The sequence below is a fragment of the Neolamprologus multifasciatus genome, chromosome 12 (genome assembly GCF_963576455.1).
Source record: "Neolamprologus multifasciatus chromosome 12, fNeoMul1.2, whole genome shotgun sequence".
Classification (NCBI taxonomy): domain Eukaryota; kingdom Metazoa; phylum Chordata; class Actinopteri; order Cichliformes; family Cichlidae; genus Neolamprologus; species Neolamprologus multifasciatus.
Genome location: NC_140450.1, coordinates 14884609 through 14907009, shown reverse-complemented (window position 1 = coordinate 14907009; position 22401 = coordinate 14884609). Strand labels below are relative to the sequence as shown.

The following is a 22401-nucleotide window of genomic DNA, read 5'->3' as shown; positions in this document are numbered from 1 at the left end:
CACAACTCGCAATTACAGTCATCGCATCCCTCTGAAAGGAGAGTGAGTAAAGCTGTTTGTCTGTGTTTCTGCACTTAGCTGGTGTAGTCACACAGGTGACCTCAGGAGAGCCTCAGAGTACGTGCTGACACCTGCTCCTCAGCACGTGTAAAGGTATCTGAAAGAAAACCAGACAGTCCTTATATGGAAGTCACAATGCAAAGTCCAAAACAGATACATAGGGTTGTGAATTTCTTTGTACTCTTTTAGAATCTGAATACATGATTATTTCAGCCTTACTTTTCTACCTTTGTTGACAAACCAGTAAACCTGAGCTATCCCACTGCCACATTAGTTTTTGTCCTTTCTACTCAGTCACAGTGAATATCTTAGCATCTTCCAGTCTGCCACCTCCAGCTCTGCCTCCTGTGGCCATTAGTTCCACTCATCCACCTTCACTACCTCTGCTCCTTGCAGCTTCACTGTGACACCTGTGTCCATCCCATTGACACACATGTGTTCTGTCTTGCATCTCCTTACTTTCATTCCTCTTCCTCCACATACCTCCACTTCTCCAGGCTCTCTTCCACCCGCTGCCTACCCTCGCTACAGACCACAATGTCATCTGCAAAAATAGTCATAGTCCACAGAAACTCCTGCTTGACTTCTTCTGTCAGCTTGATCATCACCAATGTAAACAAAAAGTAACTCAGACCTGACGTCTGATGTAATCCCACTTTTTGCAATATATTTACTTTCATATATCCCACCCCCGCCTTGAAACCACACGACACTCCTACCGCACACCTCACCACTGTCTTGTTGTCTTCATACATGTGCTACACCACCCTCACATGCTTCCTTGCCACTCCTGATTTCCTCATGCAGTACCTTTCCTTCTCTGTATTTCTTCAACAACTGTCTCAAAGTAAACATTGCATCTTTCTCAGTGTGAAGCCATAGTGCTGGTAACTGTTCGTCACATCTCTTCTATCAACTTTATCCCTCTGGAATGACTACAGCTCTGCACATCACCCTTGTTCTTGTAAATGTAATTTTTGTTTAAAACTTGGTTTAAAATGACATGAAACCCTCAGTCTTATAAACTCAGTTAAGATGGCTGTAAATGCATTTTAACTTTGGGGATAAAGATAAAGAAAAAACATTTTTCTTCTTTTCTTTTTTGTTTTGTCTTTACTGTATCTACTTGTTACCCCTTAGCCTCATCCTGAAACCCCTCAAGGGAAACCCTCCCCTACAAAATTGGACATGACATAATCTAAGTGACATCACTTATGAAACACAAGCTACTCCACCTGCATCTTTGAACATTGAGTTTGTCAGTGATGTCTTGGTTTTCCCCTCTATTTACCCCACTGGCTGTATTTTGCTGTAATAATTTATACATCTGCTTAACCTTTCTTCCCGTATCCACTATCAAAATCGAGCATCATCACACGCTCATCCTGCTATTTCAACAGGATTGTTGGGTTAGAGTCCAGCTCGCCACTCTCCTTCCAGCTCTAAATTCATGTGGCTTATTGTTCCCATTTCATCCGCTAAACTAAACAGAGGATATCCAGTAGGATGTGTTCCTGTTCACTTCCTCTGAAAGGAATACAAACAGTGACAACTGCTATTGTCCTGCTGCTTCGTTAACAGTAAATGGCATGACAGTTCGTCAACAATTATCGTGTCACATTTGGCTAGCTGAAAATTTATTCATGAACGCATGTACCTCAGTGACTGTCACTGTCTATCACTCCTGTCTCAGTCAGTTTCAATCATTCAGAAGAGCCATTGCAGCAGCTGCTCCCCGTTTGTTGTATAACAAGCAAAACCGATTTGTAATGCAGTGATCATGGCTCTCAAATTACCCATATCATATTATATATTATATAGCATATTTACTTGCCATGTTTTTGTCTATTTTAAAAAGCCTAAACTTTGCTCTTAACTCCGGGGTATTGTCAAATGGTCCAAGTAAAACATCTGTGTAACTTGTTTATGCAGACGGTGTTATCTGGGTGGATACTTCCTGTGGGTGTCAGGTGATTTACACAAAATAAACACAAGTGTAAAGTAAAAGCATGGTGATAAGGATGATAAGTTTTGGCAAAAAGCTAAGACAAAGACAGTCTGAAAATACTGTTGCATGCATCATGAGCAAGTTACCAGTAAGCTGAAAGCAATGACAGAAAAGAACAAAGCTGTGATTAGGAGAGTCATTTGCAAATCAACTCTTGCAACAATGTGAAGTTCACAACCTTACTTTTTTTGGTCACCATAACATAAAAATTGTTTAGATATTATCACTGATTAAATCTAATTCATATTATGTCTACAGTAAGCCAAGAAAAATGATAAGTTCATTTACCTATTGATCACTAGAATCAAAGCAATCACACAGAGGTTTCTGGTGTACTGATGTGTACTTCTTTGTAACAGTATTCACCTAGCAACTGCTAGCAAACACTCACCCACCAGTCATGAAATATGTATAAAACGTGGATGTTGCTTGGAAACATTAACCCAATGCAAAAGTGTACTTGCATCGTATATAAAGGCCATCAGATGGTGATAACTGTGATTACAAAAAGGGTTTCGGTCCCACAGATGTCTACAGGAAAACAGCTTTCTGAATTGACCTCAGTAAACACGTTCCTGATTAATTTGTGCTTTCAGTTACTTGTTTCAGGTATATTGAATATGCAAGAAATATCTCATAAACAGGACTTTCACAAGTCAGTGCATGACATCACAGCAACTACATCCATACTGTCTATGTGCAATACACATTTCTAACTGCATAACTTTTGCTCTTTAAAGCATTATGAGCCCTTTTTTTTTCTTCGGTTGAATGTTTTAAATGATGTGTAGAGAAAGATCTCAGTTTAGATATAATGCTTTCGCATTTGTACCCTGTGAGACTTGGTTATCAGTCTATGAAATAATATTATTGCAATGTTTAACCAAGGAGGTGTGCACGCAATTCAGGATGACTAACAGAGCAGCCAAATTAATAACAGCTGGATGTTTACGTGCGGGCGAGGATGAGAGTGCCAGTTGCCATAGGAACAGTAGTGTCTCCCACTCAGCTCAATAGCAGAGCAAGTGCACACTGCAGATCTATTATTGCAGATGATGCATTGATTGGCTCATTGATGGGGCCGTCAGGCAAGCCGCCGGAAACATTTATCTTGACCACGCGAACCTCATACCTGACTCTCCCGTTTCCTCTCTGTCCTGGCATTTCAATTTTTCTCTCTCTTGCTATTTTTATGCCAAAGCTGATTTTTTCATGAATGAGTGAGCGTAGACAAAGCAGAGAGCAAGAGCATCAACAAAAGGCAGTTTCGGCTATATAATGACAGCTTCTTTTCTTCCCTTCAGTGAATATTTGCACCTGATACCCTATATTTAACAGCATGCAAATACAGGTTTGAAATTTAGGTTGTAGCTACTCTCAAACAGAAATTTAGATTTGAAAAATCGCAAATTAAATATAACTTTAAAAATGTTTTCCCTTGAGTGTGTAAGCACTGGCCCTGTGGAGATTCATCTTCCCCCAGCCGTCATCATGGAGAGTCCTCCTCCATCCAGAACCACAGTCCATTTGTCCACCCCTGCACTTGCCTAGTGCATGCTGGGAGAGTGGCAATCTGGGTAACAGTACTTTTGGCATTTACCAGACGAAGGCGTGTTAATGTGGGCATGGAGAAATGCCAAAGGTCCATGGCTTTTTGACACTGACTTTTCAGTTAGAATAGCTGAACAAACTTTATTACTGAGTCAGAGGTCTAAACTCCTTGAAGTTCAGATCTTGTTACAGCAAGTTGACATTCCTACAGCGATATTAGGAAAAGACAAGAGCTTCTGAAGAGCTTAAAGAATACACAGTCCTCTGTATCGAGCATTTTTACTGGCACTTAAGTGTGTGGGCAAGTTATGACAATGTGAAAGGTGCAGCACTGAATCAAAGCTTTTTGTATCAACAATGTCAGTGACTCTGACATATATCTGACATATATTTACATAAAAATATAAGATTTATATTATGTTTAATCTTTGCAGCACAACTCTAGAAAGGCAGGTTAACATTAAAGTGTGATCTTGTTGAGCAACCCAGCCCCACCTCTAAGCTTGTGTGCATGTGATTGCCGTGCAGGATTTGCTTTGTCCATGTGTCTCCAATGTGAATCACAGGATTGAAATGCTGCTTTGAAGCCTCGGGAGTTTCCTCCCTCCACAAAGCAGGGCTGTGTTTCAACACTTGCCACACGTTGCAGATCGTTACTAAAAGCTTTCCACACTTGGTGACACTAACACTGCTTTCCTTAAGTACCCTTTGAGCCATGTGTCTGTATTATTTGGCCACACTTTTTTTTTAATCTACTGAGGGCTCACGCAGTGTGAGCAGTACAGCAACCAGTCAGTTTGCTTTTTAATTTGAATTTTATTTTGTATTTTTATTTGGTCGTATTGTATTACTTAGCCGGATTGTACTTTTACAAACTACTGTGGCAGCTTTTGAAAAAAAATCACTAAGCTGACCTTCAAAATGACAGCTTGAGGTGATAGCTGGAACAAATAAAATTGCGAGTGACTCAGCTGTAACTCCCAGACATGTTGAAACTTTGCAAATGTAAGAATTTTAATATGAGAAAGGGACTTTCAGAAAGCCTCACAGCACATCCTTTTATGTGCTGGTATGGATGGAATTTTTACTTAGCGATACCAAACCATAATTATCTCCCAACCCGATGCATTTCAGTGATCATGTGTAAAACCACAACGCTATAATGAAATGGATGGGAGGATGCTGCAGGACTGTTGGACGAGCTTTAGTTTCCACAGGAATTGCAACCAAATGCCTGTAATGCTGGTGACAGAGACAGGTCTGACTGTTTGTGCTATCCTAATCAACGGTCTACAGAAAATCTGTATTATGTATCGTGTTTTATGTGGTAATGCCATAGAGGGTATGTGAAAGATAATGGTAACCACATGTTTGAGGACAAGAGAGCACACTTGTAACTAATTGGATAATGCCTCCATGGACACTGCAAATAATTCATGGTAAGTAATAGACGATTAAAATACCACAGTTTCACTCCCCAAAACAGAAGCACAGGCTTCTCGGTTGGCCTCTTAGTGGAATTAGCTAAACTGCAAGTCATTCTTTTGGTAAGTTGCATTAACAGTGCTCCAAAAAGCACAGACACAACACAGATGCTTGAGACTTCTAGTAGAACTGAAGCTAATGAGAATCTAATGACAGCAAAAGTTTATTTATTTATTGATTTCACTGACCAAGATGTAAACATCTGCTGCAGAGTTGGGTATTTTAACATGAAAGTCTACAGGGACTGAGCTGCTTTTAGAGGAACTGCAGTTTTAGGAAGTTGCGCTGGCTTTCTTTCTCACCCCCAGAGGTTGCCCCCCTTTTAATGCAGGCTCTAAAAGCAATTCAGTCCCCACAGGCAGAAGCGAATTGAATCATCCCAGTTAATTGTGTGCGATTTTCTGCTAGCAATAATGGATTAAAACTTCTACGTGGCAGAATTTTTCATTTCAGATAAACCTCTTGCAGATTTATAAACTTTTCCCCCTTTTAGTTTCATCTTTTCCCTCTGGTCAGAGGTCTGCCCACACATTCATGTGATGTGTTTATAGAAATCACCAGCAAGTCACATTCTCTACTGACATCACACAGGAGGATGCTGGCAGAGTCAGCGAAGACGTAAGACAATCTGTCCTTAGAAAGGGACCCACAAGAAATAAAATAAAAAAATCAGTCACTGAAATATAATGATGCGCCTGTGATGCTCATCCACAGCATGAGACAGTACGACAATCCAACAGCCTTGTTACGCAGGCTGTCTGCAGTGGTTCATCTCGGTTCATTCCAGTATAGTTAGCCTGACACATGTGACTAATATCTGAATAAAGAACCCCCTCCCCATGTAATTATGTGGTAATTAGATGCATTTAATAAAAGACGAAGCTCAAGCATTTAACTAATAGAGTGCGTTTGAGAAAAGGAAGAACTGCAGCAGACAAAATTATTATCTTGTGGAAACTGTGAATGACTGGATAGTATAGAAGACTGCTGATTTACCAGTTGTGTTACTGGTTCTGGTGAAAGGTTAGATCTTTACCAATACCCTTATTGATTACTAATGCATGTTTTTAACATCAGAGTAGAATTGGTAGAAACAGGCTTACATGTGGCTAAAAACATTTTGCATGTGATATGCATTTTACATGAAATTACACAATTTAGTACCGTTTTTTGATTCCTGTCTCTAAAAACATGGTTCAAGTGAAAGAAACTAACCTTTATTGGAATAAAATACAAGCAGTGATCCAGTGATGTTTGCTTTTGCTCATGAAATCTGCCTTTATCCTTCTTACATTCTCTGAAATTGAGCTGGACAACTCTGTGATCCATGAATAGAGCAGAAAGTATTTTAGACTCAAGAAGGTTCTATTTTCAGCCGGAGTAAAAGACCTTTTCCGAGAGTTGATTGTGGAAATTATAGGATTCAGAGAGAACATGAACGTCACTCTACTGAGCCACTGAATGGCCACTGCATCGTGCAGGGTGACTCATTGGGAACATTATACGTCTTTGAACACCTGAAAGAAAACCAAACATACTGACAAGCAGTCACGTGCACACACATTTTTGGCATGCTTGAGCACACTCAGGAAGCACATTTTCTTAATAAGATTACAGTAATTAGCTGGAGTTTATGCTGTCAACTTTGCAAGTATGACTGCTGAGCATTGCTCATCGCTCTGTTCAATAATGTAGGCTACAGCAGAGAATGGGCAAAGCTACAGTCATCCCAGCTCTTTCTACAGTACATCTGTTTTTGTACACATAGTAGGAGGAGGAGCGCTGACATTTCATATGCAAAGGCTTTCTAATCCCTCGAGTGCATCCCAGTGTGTACATACAAGAAAGAGTGCTTTTCTCTTCAAGCAAAATATGCCTACCATCACTTTTAATACTAAACTGACTCATTCTTTGGCCTGCAGAGAACTTCATCATAGACGCTGAGGTATAAAGATCGCCTTTGTCATTTCAGCTTAGACTCGTTCCAGAGCTAAGCCTGCCCGCGTGCACAAGACTTTTCCCACCGTCAACGTGACATAGCAGAGTAGCAGCTTTGTGTGGGTGACACTGAAAACTAGCAAGTCTAAACATTTTCCCTCCAAACTGCAGTGACACTAAGAACATCAAATAAGCTTGCACTGCTTTCCTTTTGGGTCTCTGCAAGGTTAAGTGCTTTACTCACAAAAAGCCAATGCAGCTAGTCGGGTAACATTTACTGACTCACTGGCAGAATCATTTATATGTATGATCTAGCCACCATAACATCACCCACTTTCAGGACTCTGCGTGCTGACCCCGCTTGATGGCCGTCAACATGTTGGATTTCTTTGGAGCAGGTAGCGGCTATGTATGTTTCAGTTAATTTGAAAAAGCATCTGTGCTTCAAAGTGGATATGCTCCTAACTAAACTTTAATAAGAGCACTCAGAGAGCTCAACTCCCCACAAAGGGTAAGGGCTTTATCAAAACATTGATATTTTTATTAGTACAATGATGTCAGCCTGTTACGGCATCATTGTCACATGACAAGGCATCATATAAAAAAACAAAAACAAGACATGTGCTGTATAGTTGTCACCTTGCTCTTTCATTTGTTATTTTTCTTGATATGGTTTTTTGAAAAAAAATGTCAATGACCTTGGGCACTAACAATGAAGGTCAAGGTCAAAGGCTTAGCCTACTTACTCATGTCGCCCAAGTCATAGTATATCAATGTATAGTGAAGTTTGAAGATGATCCATAAATAATGTAGGAAATATAATGTTTTTACTGATTTTCACATTTCATGTGACCTTGACCTTGACCACCAAAATATTAAAAAGCTGTTATTAGCATCTACCATCACACAAAATTCAAATGCGATATCTTGAAAACTGTGGATGTTAGACTGCTAACAAATAGACAAACACATGGAACAGATTACACACTCCCTCCCTTTGGGATGGGACAAGGCTTAATATGGTCCAGGGGCCAGAATCAGCCTGGCAACTATTCCAATCCAGCCCAAAAGACAGTTTTCGACAATGTGAAGAATGCTTTGGCCTTTTTAAAATGCATCTAAATAAGTTTACAGATTTTCCTAAGAACTTCCCCATGGCAGTTCATACTAAATGGTAAATGGCCTGTATTTGTATAGCACTTTTACTAGTCCCCCCTAGGGACCCCAAAGTGCTTTACACACACAGTCATCCACCCATTCACACACTGGTGGAGGTAAGCTACAGTTGTAGCCACAGCTGCCCTGGGGCAGACTGACAGAAGAGAGGCTGCCAAGGCGAACTCCCAACTCTCGAGCCACGATTGCCCCACTAAAGTAAAGTACACTAAAGTAATTAAGTAATAAGTAAAAAAAAAACAAAAAAAAAACGGTAAATGACAGAAAAGTTTTTGTTTTTTCACTACTATATACTACAAGGTTTTTTTTGTTTTTTTTATGTGTTCCCAGTAAAAAGAAAAAAAAAGAAGAAGAAGAACATTTTCTGTGAATGAACAATTCTTTTACTGTTCTTTCACTGTGATGAATGAGGAGCGAATCTAGCCAGGAGATCAAGGGATGCTGCATATTCATAGGCCTCCTTTTTGACTTTACTGTGGTATAACTGAATTCAAAGGCGTCAGTATAACTTGAAATCACAATGTCGTCATATGTAAGTGTTTACTGCAGCAAAGGAGCTAAGCAGAATGTCTTTTGCAGCAAGTGAAGTCATCTCCTGCTCAATATTTAAGATGCTTTCGCATTGGCTTCATTTTTCGTCCCCACGGGCTGTCGCTTTGTTTTCGATCAAACAACCTCAGAGTAAGTGCCCCTCTACCTCTACCCTGCTAAGAAAGAGTTACCATCCCGTTGTCAATTTAGCTCTGCCCAGTGTATCCATCAGACAGAGATGCTGCACTCATGTTAAGATGTTAGGACCAGCGGTAAATGCCCTTGAAGAGCAAAAACATCGACAATGGGATCTATTTCTGTCTGACAGATGCATCCATTTCAGAGGCCATTAATGTCAAAAAAACCACACACTCAGACCCGGAGGTGTCGTCATGAATAATTCCTGAGCAACTCTTGCAGGCTACTTCCTGTTCTGGTTCTGTCTGTGTGGGTATGTTTATGCATGAGGCATTCATTATTGAACTCTGAAGAGCACAGATATTCTGAGATAGCATCCAAAGGGATGACTCAAGCGTCCATGTTCAACTTCCATCATTACATAAGCCGGGAAGGTGAAGAGGTGCTCAGCAGACAGCTAAATCAAATACTCAAAGAGAAGAGAACAAAGATGGAGAACAAAGAGAGAGCGGCAAAAAGCCTGACCAAAAGACACAAGTTACACAATTTTATCACAACTGTGTGATGACACGAGCTCTGACTCTCAACGAGGAGACGCCGTGGCAGGTGTCTTACACGCAGCCCTCATCGATTTCCGACTCGAGCAAAATTGGTCGGTGCCGGCTTGTTTCTATGGTTACAGCCAGTGAACGTGAAAGGATGTCCAAGAACCACTGAAGCCACTTTGCCTTAAAAGCTGTGATGCAATCGCTGACATAGTTGGGCCAGCTCTTTCGTTTTGCGTCTCGCCTCGTAGCTTTACGTCACTGTCAGTGTCTTCTCTCTTTCTCTTCCTCTGAACAATCCAACAAACCCATGTGTTTCTGAGACAAGGCCAGCCATATTGCACAGTCACTCATCTTTGCCGTCTTCCATTTATCACTGCAGAAGAAAACTCTGCAGAAAAAAGGCTTTGAACCACGGTATAAACAACTGCGCCGTAAACACAACCTCTATCAACCCATCTCTCTCACTGCACCCATTTCCTGCTGCAAGTTTAAACATAGGGAAGATAAAATACTTGCTTTGACCTAGGCCACTGCACAGATATGGGCATAATTAGCTTGAATCTAATTCTCACCACACTGAACAGGAACCGCTTATTTTCTTATGAAACAAGGGCAGCCCCCGCTCCCCCAAGTATGTTTGAGAATAACCCTAATACATGGCATGTCCCTAATCTATTATTAAGGCCACTCTCAGAAAGAGTAACGGCACGAAACATCTCAACATCTTCAGGGAGTTTGAAAATAACAACAGTGAAAGGTCTGCACTTGTATACTGTCTTTTTACGTAGCAAGGCTCTAAAAATCAATTTACAGCACTTCACATTCACCCATGCACATGCACGGCAGTGGGGTGAAGCTTACATTCAACCTACTGGCTGATGTTGGGATCATCTTTGACTGTGGCTACACCCCCAAAAAAAGGACAAGTACTCTTTTTTTTAATAGAAAAAGCTTGTTTATTAAATAAATAAATACTGCGCTTTTTTACACAATAAGTTATGCAGGACATTTTTTACCCAGGTGACAATGGCTCTTAAGGGATCCTCAGAGGATGTATGGTACTAGTTTTTTAGTTGTTTTTTGTTGTTGTTGTTGTTTTAACGTCATTTTCTCCTCCTGCCCCCTTCCCCCATATCACCCCTTTGGTTCTCAACTTAATAAGCTGAACCCATCTGTCAGTAAAGAGAACAAATCACAGTTTTTAAAGTTAGTGTGACATTACACCCTTCCCACTCAGACACACACTCACTCATACACACAGCCAAACTCTGTAGCATCCTCACATATTAGACAGTAATTCCTTTGCACTGGTGAGTTGGCCGCGACATAAGCTGTACAACATTTACATTATTCCACAGTCAGGCTCTGACATTCAGAGCATCAATATATGGATTCCCTCTGGATTAATTCAGCTATACTCTATACAGTGAAGCTGGTGCCAGCCCAGCATTTCTCTCTACTTCCCAAATATCCCTCTTTCCCCATCCCCATAAAACGCTTGGGGATTGCATTCGTACCAACATACGCCCTCCTTTCTCTCCTTCCAACAATCCACATACAAGTCAGCCCTTTTCCATCCACAGTTATTGTGCTACATTTCAGTTTCTCAGTCTTTCAGTCTCTTGCTTTTTTATTTTTTTCCACACCTCGCACTGGTGCCTGAGTGATTATGACACCGCACGGCTGGATTAATTTACTCTGCTCAAATCCATCCTTGAAATCCACTCGTCTTTCGGCATCCTCATTCCACCGCAGTAACACGTTCGGTAGGTTTGCTCGTCTGTCCAGCACACTCTCTGTGTAGGTTTAGCTGCATCTCTGCAGAAGCATGTTGAGGGAATACACCATGCGCTCCCGCAGGTCAGTAGGGCAGCCAGACTTCAACAGGGAGCTGAGTTTGAAAGTTTTGGAGACGCGGTCTTCGTTAATGTATGTCAGCATGTACTCGTCCCTCTGGCAACACAGGATGATCTTGGTGTGATCGTGGTAAAAGTTGACCTTTGAAGATAAAAACAAACAAGAAAACTGATAAGTTTGGAGTACAATCTTTTTGTCTATTTGATTTGTGGTTTAAAGCTCCTTGATGCCATGCATCGCACTTGTAACTACGCTTCTTCTGAGCATGCCCAGCAGCAGCTATGCTCCTGTGATAATGTGTGTTTACCTGGAAAGTGCCGTCATTAAACAGCATCATGAGGGCGCGGTCTGACTTGAGCCACTGCAGCAGGTAAAGTCTGGGCATGTGTGAGTCTGTTATAGTGCCAAGGTCCCCGCCCTGAGAAAGCAAAAGAGTAGCACATCAGGTTTAGACAAGCTGCAACGTCTCTAAGGCTACAGGGTGTGGAAATACAAAAGGAACATAACAGCAACATAACAATTTTTTTTAAAAATGGATAAAGGAGTGGAGGAATAACGATTTTTTACTTACATCCATGAGGTTTTCCTCCATGTAATGGGAGAAGTACTTAAGCACAGTGACCTGCCCGACAAAGTGTTCAGGAACCTCACAGGTGGGAAAGACAGAGCGCTGGCCTAGCTCTGCGTAGTAATGGATGGTCCTGAAACCCAAAATAAAACAAAAAAGGTCAGATTCGGTTAGATGACATTTTTGAAAGACTTGACACGATAACCGCAGCATGCTTAGACAAGTTAATGTTGTGACTAATAACTTTTAAATTTAAGGGAGGGCGTTGAGAAAGAATACATACTTTCGGTCAGGTAGGAGGCTCATGTGAGTGCCATTGTTGAAGAGAACTCCCACGGTGTGATCAGATAACTGGTATCCAAAACCGTACTTGTTGGAGTAATCCACCCATTTAGTCACCCATTGAAGACTGCAGCTGGTTGAGCCCTGAGGAATGTCACTGGCTGCAGGGTGAACAGAAAGAGGAGGAGGGTTAGAATACAGTTAAAGGTATAATCAAACAGTGAGCTTAAGTGCACTATTAATTGCAGCTAAGGCATGCATGTAGAGGTCAAGGCTTTGTTAGTTCACTCACCTTTAGGCATATTCTCCAGACACCCCCTCAGCACACTTGCAACAGTCTCAGCCACACTCCCTGTCGTGCTGTCTTCCAGGCCTTTTGGAGCAATAACAGGTGCTCAGTCAGCTTGACATGACAATGGTACTAAACACTCTAGCTATGGCAGCAGCTCTCTATAACACTGATTTCTTTTCCATAATACATCGAAAAATAATTCCAGTCTGTCTGCGCTCTGTTAAACGTGTGGGTGAACTTACATTCACTACTGCTGCTGCAGCTTCCCAGACTCCCCCTGACAATCAGACGGATGGTGCCTTGCGTCGTCGGGGACTGGCTCTCTGTTGCCGGGGCAACGGGGCTCTCGGCAGATGGCGGAAGTAGACTTCCATTCTGAGGTGGGAATGAGTGACGACAGGGTTTAGAATCTGTGAGTTTAGATCATCCCTTCCTACTATGACTCAGTGATCACCCACAGATGCAAAGAGGTTGGCTTGAAGGTTGAAAATAAGTGCTTTTAGCGTGTTCAGGAGAAATGTGCTCGTTATAAAGTTTTGGCACAGCCCCAGAATGACTCACTGGATTCTCCTCAACGTGATATCTCACATCTATTTAACTGCCGTTATGATGAATCTACCTGCAACATCACCCACACTCTTGCAAATATCCTGTCTTCAATTCTTACCTCAGACACCTTTTTGCTGTGCTGTTGGCTGATGGCAGTTCTCTCCAAGTCATGCTGCAACTTGTAGATCTCCTCTTCCTCTTTGGTTAACTTATCTATGAAGGACAAAAGGAGTGCAGAAAAATGAGAGGATGACCTCCATGACCAGCCTAAGGGTGATAAAATGTGTCATGCACACTCAGTCATAACGCTAGGTGTAATGATGCCCGTGCTTCGAGCATAAATTCAGACTCAAATACAAACTATTAGTGTGACAAGTAGTACACTGAGAACTTAAATGCTGTTGCAATACTCACTCAGAGTCTCGTAGTACTTGACCTTGTCCCTCTTCCCACCAAACAGTGCAGCAGCAGCTTTCTTGAAGAAACTCTTGGCAGGGCTAGAGATGTGGAAATCTGGTGCTGAATGGCAGCAGCTAGCAGGCAGACGTTCTGGACTGAAGCCCTGTGAAGAACCAAAGTGGGTCATCTGGTGGGAAGTGGGGGGGGGGGGGGTGTAGTTGTTAAACTCCTACGCTGTGACATTTACATTGTTCAACATAGAGTGACATAGAGTTGGCAATCGTGTCTAACCTGTGTGAAGAAGTCATGCCTCAGAATGTGGTCCAGGTTGGGCCTGTCCTCTGGCATCTTGGCAAGCAGGCTGGCGATTAGCTGCTTAGCCTGTGGTGACAGGGACGAGGGGAGGGAGTAGCGGGCTTCTCTAATACACCTGTATGTCTCCTTCAGGTTGGTGGTTTCGAAAGGAGGTCTGCCCAGCAGCATAGTGTACCTGGAGGAGGATAGAGGGCATTGAGTGAGGGAGCTATTTATGCCATAGGACATGCATGGGTAGTTTATCTCATATATCACATATTTCTAAGTGAAAGAAGTAAGACAAGAATATGCCTGTCCATGACACCCGATGCCAATATAGATAGTTTCTTAATAATTCATTACTAAACCTTTTAAAGTTCCCTAATGCTAAATTTATAGATATCCGACTCACATTACACAGCCCAAGGCCCAGATGTCTGATTCACAGCCGTGGCCCTGCTTGTTGAGAACCTCAGGGGACAGGTAGTTGGGAGTCCCGCAGATCGTCTTCCTCCTGTTTCCCGCTGGCTCCAACTTGGCAGCCAGACCAAAGTCCCCGACCTTCAGCTCCATCGTCTCGTTCACAAAAAAGTTACCTGTCGGGAAGAAAGGGAATGAGATGATGAACACTTGATATTCAAGCCAGGATCAAAGCATGAGCACAGCAAAAGATACAACACAGATCCTCTTTAGATGTACAGACTGAGGTTTAGTTACAAGGAATGATGTTCTCCCTGCACACAATGAAAGATTATGCACAGCACTGTAATATCACTAACCAAGTTTCAGGTCTCTGTGAAGGATTTCTTGTTCATGCAGGTACTTCAGTCCAGACACAATCTGTCTCAGGTAATAACGCACCTCTGGCTCAGTAAGCACTTTGCGGACCTTCAGGATATGGGCTAATGACTGCGAAAAAAAAAACAAAGCATAGAGATGAGAATAATTATAGAGCTTTCCCAAGATATAAGCACTGTCCTCTGTGCAGAAAAGCTTATCACACTTGACTACTTCCCTTAATTTCAAACCCCGTGGTAACACATTAAAGTTTTCTACTTTCGACAGTTAATTAAAACAGTAAAGCTCTTTATAGAGTGGGGCACATTCTGAATACCAAGTAGTGCCTCGCTGGATTTTGGGTGCAATGCAGGTCTTGTTCACATTAGAAACACGGCGGCAGTAAAGTCATTTCAAATTTACCATGTGGAAAAAACAGCACTTACTTTCCTGCTGCAGTACTCCAGCAGGATGTAGATGTTCTCCTTGTCCTCAAAATGGTGATAAAAATGCACGATGTGTTTATGGTGTAGTAATCTGTGCAGCTCAATTTCTCTGTCAATCTAGCGAAAGCAAAGACAAAACATGTCTTAAATGTATATATATATAAACATATAAGTTGAACATCACTGCGCTCAAGGATCGGAGTTGCGCGCTTACCTTTTCCCGTTGGTGAGGTTTGGAGACGCGCGCGTGAGGGATGATTTTGGCTGCGTAAACTTTGCTGGTGGAGAGGTCGGTCATCTCATAACATTTAGCAAATCCTCCCTGGAAAAAGGAAAAACACTGTTAACATGTTTTGTCTTCGGGTTAAGTAAATCCCAAGGGGGGGGGGGGGGGGGAGTTTTTTTTTTTTTAAAAAAAAGAAAAGAAAAAACGATGGAATGCTTGCGCTACCTTTCCCAAAACTTTTCCACGGCAGTAGCACTTCCCCGTGGCAGGATCAGTGATTATCCTGGCCATTTCTGAGGGTGCACTGCGCTCATCCATTTTCTTTCGGCGAGGCTCGCAGGACCTCTGCGTGGATTCACACATGGTGCTGCCGTTTGTCTGTTGGTGCCCGGCGCTTCTCTGTACTTCCATCAGTTATAGGTATGTCTTACAAAACTCAGAATGGATCCCGGAGAGCTCGGCCAGGAATCTTTATACTCTGGCGCTCAACCCTCCCCCTGTCTGCCGCCCTCTCTCTGACGTCACGGGCATGAGAGAACGGGGGTCTGGCTGTTATCGATTACCTCACATGTACGTTTGTGTCGGTGGTGGCACAGATATGGAAATATGTAAAGCGGCGTGCAAAACTTTGGTTTTTTAATAATCATTATATATATATATATATATATATATATATATATATATATATATATATATATATATATACACATAAGCATTCACATACAGTTTGATAATGAAGACAGACACGTGCTGTACTGTAGTATTTATTTCATCAAATCTGGATTCATCGAATAAATAGCCCCTTTAAGAAAATATACTTGCACATATCCACCATGCTGAAGAGAATCATTTGCATTCTCTTCAGGCTCACACCATCCGGTTGCTGCACCGAGGTCAGGTTGGAGCACGAGCGCCCTCAGGTGGAGCTTTTGGACACTATTCAGATTAAAATGCGGGTTTCAGACATACCTTTGGGACCTGCAGTATGTTTATCAATGTAGTGCATGCCAGCTGAGCAGTGACACGTGGGACTTCACTCAGCTGGTTAGCGGTTGTATCTATAGATGTAGAAAATGTTGTTTTCAGAGTCATTTGCCTGTGGCAGTAGAAAGAACAGATTCATCCATGTGCAAGGCTGAAAAACCCAACCTCATATGTATCCATTCCGGTCTTCTCTTCAGTGGCTCCTTGTTAAATTCAGAATTCAATTTAAAATCCTTCTCACAAGCAAATTGTTAAGTAATCAGGTCCTGTCTCATCTTAAAGACCTCACAGCACACACCCCAGCAGAGCACTTCAATCTCTGACTGCAGGCTCACTTGTGGTTCCTAGAGGTTTTAAAAGCAGAATGGGAGGCAGAGCCTTCAGCTTTCAGTCCCGCTTCTGTGGAACCAGCTCCCAGTTTGGATTAAGAAGGCACCCTCTACTTTTAAGGTTATGCTTAAAACCTTCTTTTTGATAAAGCTTTTAGTTAAGGCTGGATGAGGTGACCCTGAATCCTTCTTAGTTATCATTATCAATTGTTACCCTGGCTCTCTCTCCCATAGTTTGCTTTTCTGTCCTGTTTCCCTCAGTTCCCCTTTTCTTTCTAATACTACTGAGGTGACTGTTGTTGTGAAAACTAAATAAATAAAACTGAATTGAATTGAAACAAAAACAGAAAGACATTTACCAGAAAAGACAAGTACAAAAACGTCACCTCTTCTCTGCCTAAAAGTGAAATATTCCAACACATGTTGTTCAGATTGCTGTAAACAAACAGGCAAAGTGCACCCATGTATTGCAAAGGGCTCAAATTACCACTTGCAGTTATGGCGTGGCTGTGCAGGCCATAACAACTACGTGCAGTGTCGAAAGACCCAACAAACCAATGTTAAACCTGACCTCCAGCTGTGGCCGCAGACATTTATTTTAGAAAAGCCACACACACACAAGAAACCACAGCATTTGAATTTAATGTCAAAATGAAACAAAACTATTCACAGACTCTCTCCTGCAGCATCCCAGTGAGGACATTTATTAGTGCTGATGCTGGAAATAAATGGCTTGCAGTGTGAGAGCTCTCGTGGAGAGCTGCAGTCAGTCACAAACACATTCTTTATAGTGAAGCATGATAACATTTAAAACAAGGACTTCAGCATTATGGCTTAAACTCCATTGGCTGTGAAAGTGCAAAAAAAATAGTACACACGTCAGGTGAAATCATCCTGACATTTTCAAAGACTTCTTTGAACGATCTCTCCTGGTCAGTGTTTATAACTGCCAGACTACCAATTTATGCTCTCTTTGTCTGGGATTCTTATCATATTATATTGCACTTACTGTCCAAGAACAAAGTCCCAGGAGGGTACAGTGCTGTTTTGAGTTACAATTCTAGAAAGTGCTGTAATTTTATTGCACTGCTGGTTTTGCTTCGCTTCTAAGGTACGAGCGCACAGTGCTGATGTCGTAAGCAAAGGTCTGATCAAGTCCGAAGCCAGCGGATGACTGCTGTGGCCAGTTAGGGAAAGGAAAGCGACAAGCGATAACAAGCGCGTCATCTGAAAGCTCTTTCAACAGCTTCTCTCCGAGCACCTCCATCTGTAAACCAGTGAGAAGAGCCAAATTAGCACAGCATCAGATCACCAAAAGCAGAGGAAAACAATCATTCTTCATGGGGAAAAAAACCCACTCACCACTCCCGGAGCAAGGAACGCTGTCACATTATTGTATGAAGACAAATCGGTCTAAAAGCAAGAGACAAACATGGTCAAATTACAGCTATTACCAAGTATAAAAGACTATATTTCTATCACAGTCTTACCTTCCAGAAATCTTTTTTAACAAAGACTGCCTGACTGGAGGGGACTCCTGTCCAGCAGGCCTTGCTCCTGGCATATGCCACTAAAATGGAGTTTATTTCAAAGCCTGTGGACTGGAAACCAGCAGCAGAGGCTGCAAATACCTGGCAAGCAAACAGGAGGAGTTTCCAAAACAGTCACTGATTCAACTCACAGCATATTCACAAATACATTTTTCTCTAAGACAGGTACACTCACTCACCAGTCTTCCATCTCCTGATCCCAGATCTGCCAAGCGACCTGATCTACCATCAAGCAGCTTCATCACGTTCGCAGTCTGATCTTTACTGGAGGGCAAATAGGGCACCTGGACAACAGTGCAAACATGCAGTGAGTCAGTACACATGGCAGGCATGATGTCTCAAGTAGTGATGGGATTTCCGGCTCTTTTTAGAGAACCGGCTCTTTCAGCTCGGCTCACTAAAAAGAGCCGGCTCTTTCGGCTCCGAACCAGCTCTTCAGGTTGTTTTGTTGCTTTAATTGATTTATTATTAACAATAATATAAAATTCTGCACAAAAGGAATTACTAATGTAAAAAAAAAGTGCTTTTATTTATGTATGTTTATATATAAATATATGCGGTGGCACCTAAAGACGAAACACGTACGAACTCCAAAACACATTTCTAGCATTAACTGAACTTCCAAAACAGAGCTACCTAGATCACTTAAATTACACAACTGAAAGCATGTGTGTATTGTTTGTGTATTTATACACAAGCACTCATATATATTCAAATAATTAAAAAAAAAATCCGGTCGTTGGTACTTGCTGGCTTGTGTAGCCACCAGGTAACAAAAGCTCAACACTGCGCCTAACATCCTGGAGCACTTCTGTTGTGCTTTGTACGTGTTTTGGGGTTTTTACGTTCTTCTGAGTTTTTGGTTGGGCCTGCATGAATAAACATTCTGAATCCTTTATCATCTGCATCTGAAAATAGTTGTGGATGATTACTATACCTTTCTAATGTGACGTTGTTGTCACTGGCTCTTTCTCTCTCTCTCCCTCCTGCTCTGTTCCTGTGCTCCTGTGAGTGTAACTACCGCGCCTCCCCCCTCCTCCCAGTGCAAAGCACAAGGCTCGCATGTGGAGTGAAGCAAAAAAAAGTGCGAGAGAGAAGGTGAGAGAAAGAAAAAAAAAAATACGGCTCACGATAAGGAGCCGGCTCGCGTCGTTCACGTCAAAGATCCGGCTCTAAGAGCCGTTTCATTCGCGACCGACACATCACTAGTCTCAAGACTCTCCTTTTCAACACTGCCATATTGCACAACTGACAGCGTGCATTACAAAGTAATTGACATGAAAATATCCCAAATAAAATACAAAATCGCTTCCATCTGCTGTTAAAGCTCCAAATTAAATGTACTTCTCTTCACAGTCAAGCCTGCTGTGACTATAGCCTTGAGTCAGCTCTCCCACTCACTGTCAGTGGAACTGCTTCACAATAATCTTCCAAATTACAATCTCAGCAGGACTCTCTGGTTTCCAGTTGTGGTAAACACTTTAAATCTGTCCATTGTACAAAACCATTTTTCTCCTAGCATAACATGTTTTATTTGAGCTATAGCTGGAGTCATGTCATTAATCCAAACCACATGCATGCGTACACACACTCCTCTATATGAGGTAAACTGGTAAAAGCAATTTAAATTATTGCATATTCACATTAACAAAAGATCATGGTGCAGTTCTCCATAGAAGGTAATCATTATTAGACTTACCGCTGTCTTCTTTCCCACATTTGTTGCATGGAGCTTTATGCTCCAAAGCAAGCAAATCAATGTTAATGTGCAAGTTATGTTACATGATCTGATTTCACACATGCAACATTTGATATGTGAGTCAGAGCAGATAGGTAAAAACCCTAAATCTCAGGGTGATCTTAGGTACCTTGAGCCTCCATGGGATTTTGCGGAAGCCCGGTAGGGTGAAGAGGCTCCATAATCCGTACAGGCCTGTAAGCAGAGCACCTGTGCAGGCTGAGAAGATGGGATGAGGTCTGTTGGTAGGGAAGACCCCGCTATAGTTTTGCAGGATTACTTCAATGGAGTCTTCCATGGCAAACTGTGGCAGGAGGGGTTAAAATGCAGCAAATAAGTGGAAATATTACTGCAGCCTATATGAAGCAAAATGCTGCTTGTATTTGAGATATTCTGAGTAACTTACTCTCTGTTGTAATAAAAGGAAACTGATTTATTCATGTTGAGTAATACTGATTATTTTAAACATAGATAAAGATACAGGGTTTCAGAAGTATTTTTGTGATAGTGGTTTGGTCCTTCAGAAATTGTCTCAGTGGAAGGGTGGCTGTCTAGAAGCAATTCTTAAGGAAGGAAAAGAGCGAGAAAAGGCTGAGGTATAACCAATTACACAAGAGGAGATCAGGAGAACATTGAGTGTCTACAGCCATCTAAAAAAAAAATAACACGGTGGAAACTCTGCCATAGTTTGGAGCTGCATTTACAGCCTGTGATGCTGGGAATTGTGTCAGAATCTATTAAATTATGAATGCAGAAAAGTCCTGTTAGATTTTGATCCACCGTGCAACACATTGTGGAAAGAATCTGATTGGTGACAGCTTCATTTTTCAGCATCACAATGATCCCAAACACACTGCTAATAAAGTAAAAGCAAGCATGAATAGAAAAAGACACACAGTGGATCACTATCAGTCATGAATTGGTTTCCCCAGAGCCCGGACCTCAACATTACTTAATCAGTGTGGGATCATCTTGACAGAGAACGGAACAAAATGCAACGAACATTGAAAGAAGAGCTTTGAGCGTTTCAAGAAGCCTGGAAAACTATTAAGACTTCAAGACTATGTAATCAAATTACCAGAAAGCTCATCTACAAGAGTTCAGGGTATGTTGAAAAATAAAAGAAGACATGCCAAACATGGACTTTCAAGCTCATTAGAATTGTACAAACTCCTGTTTTTGCCTTATATACTGCATTTCCATGCATGTTTGCACTCGTTTCAACAAATTGCAGTGTCTATTTTCCATTTTCCTAGCAAAATATAAAGAAAAGACGAGAGGCTCGAGGCTTTTCAGCACTGTGGTTATCAGAGCAGTTAGAGACAACAAAATTGCAGATTTCAATAAATTCACTGTGATTATCTGGCTCGACATTTTCCATTTCATAAACAAATATTCTATATAATAAAGAGACTGTTTCTAATTTAAATGACTTCCTTTCTGTACTGCAGTTTCTAATTGGACAATAAAACTTAAGACCAGTAGTGGCCATCATTCTGACACAGCTTACCTGCTGGATTCTGAAATACTCTGTATATACATCGGCACCTTTTTAAAGAAACTGGTTACCATATAAGTTTGTAATGGTGTGAGTTTGCCTTAAAATATTTACAGAATTCAGCATTTACAGCGAAAATCGTTATAAGTTTTAAACTATATATTTCACACAATCTAAAAAAAATGTGGTAATATTTATATTTATATATATATATATATATATATATATATATATATATATATATATATATATATATATCTTACTATCGACCTCTTGTATTTCATGAGGAAAGCAACATAACAAATAATTTCAAATTCTCTCTTTGTAAGCAACTTAATTCCTCTTATCACTGTTAAAACTATAAAGCAAGCTGATTTCCACACCACATAGCACATACCACCAGGGCAGCGTTTCCGACAGCAGGTGGGGCTACAGTGACCTTTCACTCGCCCACAAACCTTCTAGAAAAAAATATTGACAACATTTAGGTCATGCACTGAAACTACTCGAAGCAACAATCCTGTTTATTCTCGACAACAAGGAGTTTTACCAGTACAAACTATCCCGAAAGAGCTACTTTCAGACACGCAGACATATTATAAGAGTTTTAGATTCTGGATGAAGTCGATGCAAGCGCATGCACAGTTAACCCACTCACAGCAGGACAGACAAACAGTTCCGCGTGTGTGTGTGTGTGTGTGTGCGTAGACTGGAGAAATATGCAAAGTTCTAACAATACCTGAAAAACTCAACTATTGTTGACAGTTAAGTCTGTCTACCTTACCTGACCCTCCCTCTCGTCTCCTGCGCACTCAGCGGCACGCACGCACGCACAGATCGTCCAGTCAAACAGCGTTCAGTCAGCATGTCCCGCCCTCTCGCTTTACGCACTTCACGCACGCCCTATCAAACGTCTGCTTACTGCCTGACAAATGAGCTCTGACTGAATCCGAGTTGTACTCCACGGTAATTTCATGCCTCCTGGGTCTGTGCTGCTTATCGCATGGCGCAGTAGTATAAGATAAGCCACTAAGGATTTAGGTGTGAACGCGTAAAAAAGCCTCTAATTAAGGCTGTTATATAAAAATAAATGTGTTTAAAATGCTTCAAATAGGTGTTTAATTACGATCATACACTTCAGGTGTGAATGTCTCTGCTCCATCTAATTATAGGCGCG

General features: G+C 41.5%; 2 protein-coding genes across 4 annotated transcripts; both read right to left on the bottom strand.

Moving 5' to 3' along the window:
* Nucleotides 1–10367: 10367 nt before the first annotated feature.
* Nucleotides 10368–15579, bottom strand: plk2b (polo-like kinase 2b (Drosophila)). Of its 2 annotated transcripts, none has more exons than XM_085181021.1 (14): nt 15351–15579; nt 15114–15221; nt 14900–15016; nt 14456–14585; nt 14089–14272; nt 13674–13872; nt 13398–13569; nt 13102–13196; nt 12677–12809; nt 12435–12515; nt 12144–12303; nt 11864–11993; nt 11600–11710; nt 10368–11433 (listed from the first exon to the last, which is right to left on the bottom strand). In XM_085181021.1, exons 1-14 carry the CDS (start codon nt 15534–15536, stop codon nt 11242–11244), a joined length of 1998 nt encoding a protein of 665 aa, XP_085037147.1. In that variant the 5' UTR covers nt 15537–15579; the 3' UTR covers nt 10368–11241. The 2 variants fall into 2 exon arrangements, with proteins under 2 accessions (XP_085037147.1, XP_085037148.1); XM_085181022.1 differs by having other exon boundaries at nt 13398–13545.
* A 299-nt stretch (nt 15580–15878) lies between these two features.
* On the bottom strand, nt 15879–20126 carry LOC146506646 (ATP synthase subunit C lysine N-methyltransferase). Of its 2 annotated transcripts, none has more exons than XM_085181365.1 (5): nt 19857–20126; nt 18168–18272; nt 17929–18069; nt 17801–17851; nt 15879–17705 (listed from the first exon to the last, which is right to left on the bottom strand). In XM_085181365.1, the coding sequence occupies exons 1-5, from the start codon at nt 20022–20024 to the stop codon at nt 17517–17519; spliced, it is 654 nt and encodes a 217-aa protein (XP_085037491.1). In that variant the 5' UTR covers nt 20025–20126; the 3' UTR covers nt 15879–17516. The 2 variants fall into 2 exon arrangements, with proteins under 2 accessions (XP_085037491.1, XP_085037492.1); XM_085181366.1 differs by having other exon boundaries at nt 19688–19986.
* Between the last annotated feature and the right edge of the window lie 2275 nt (nt 20127–22401).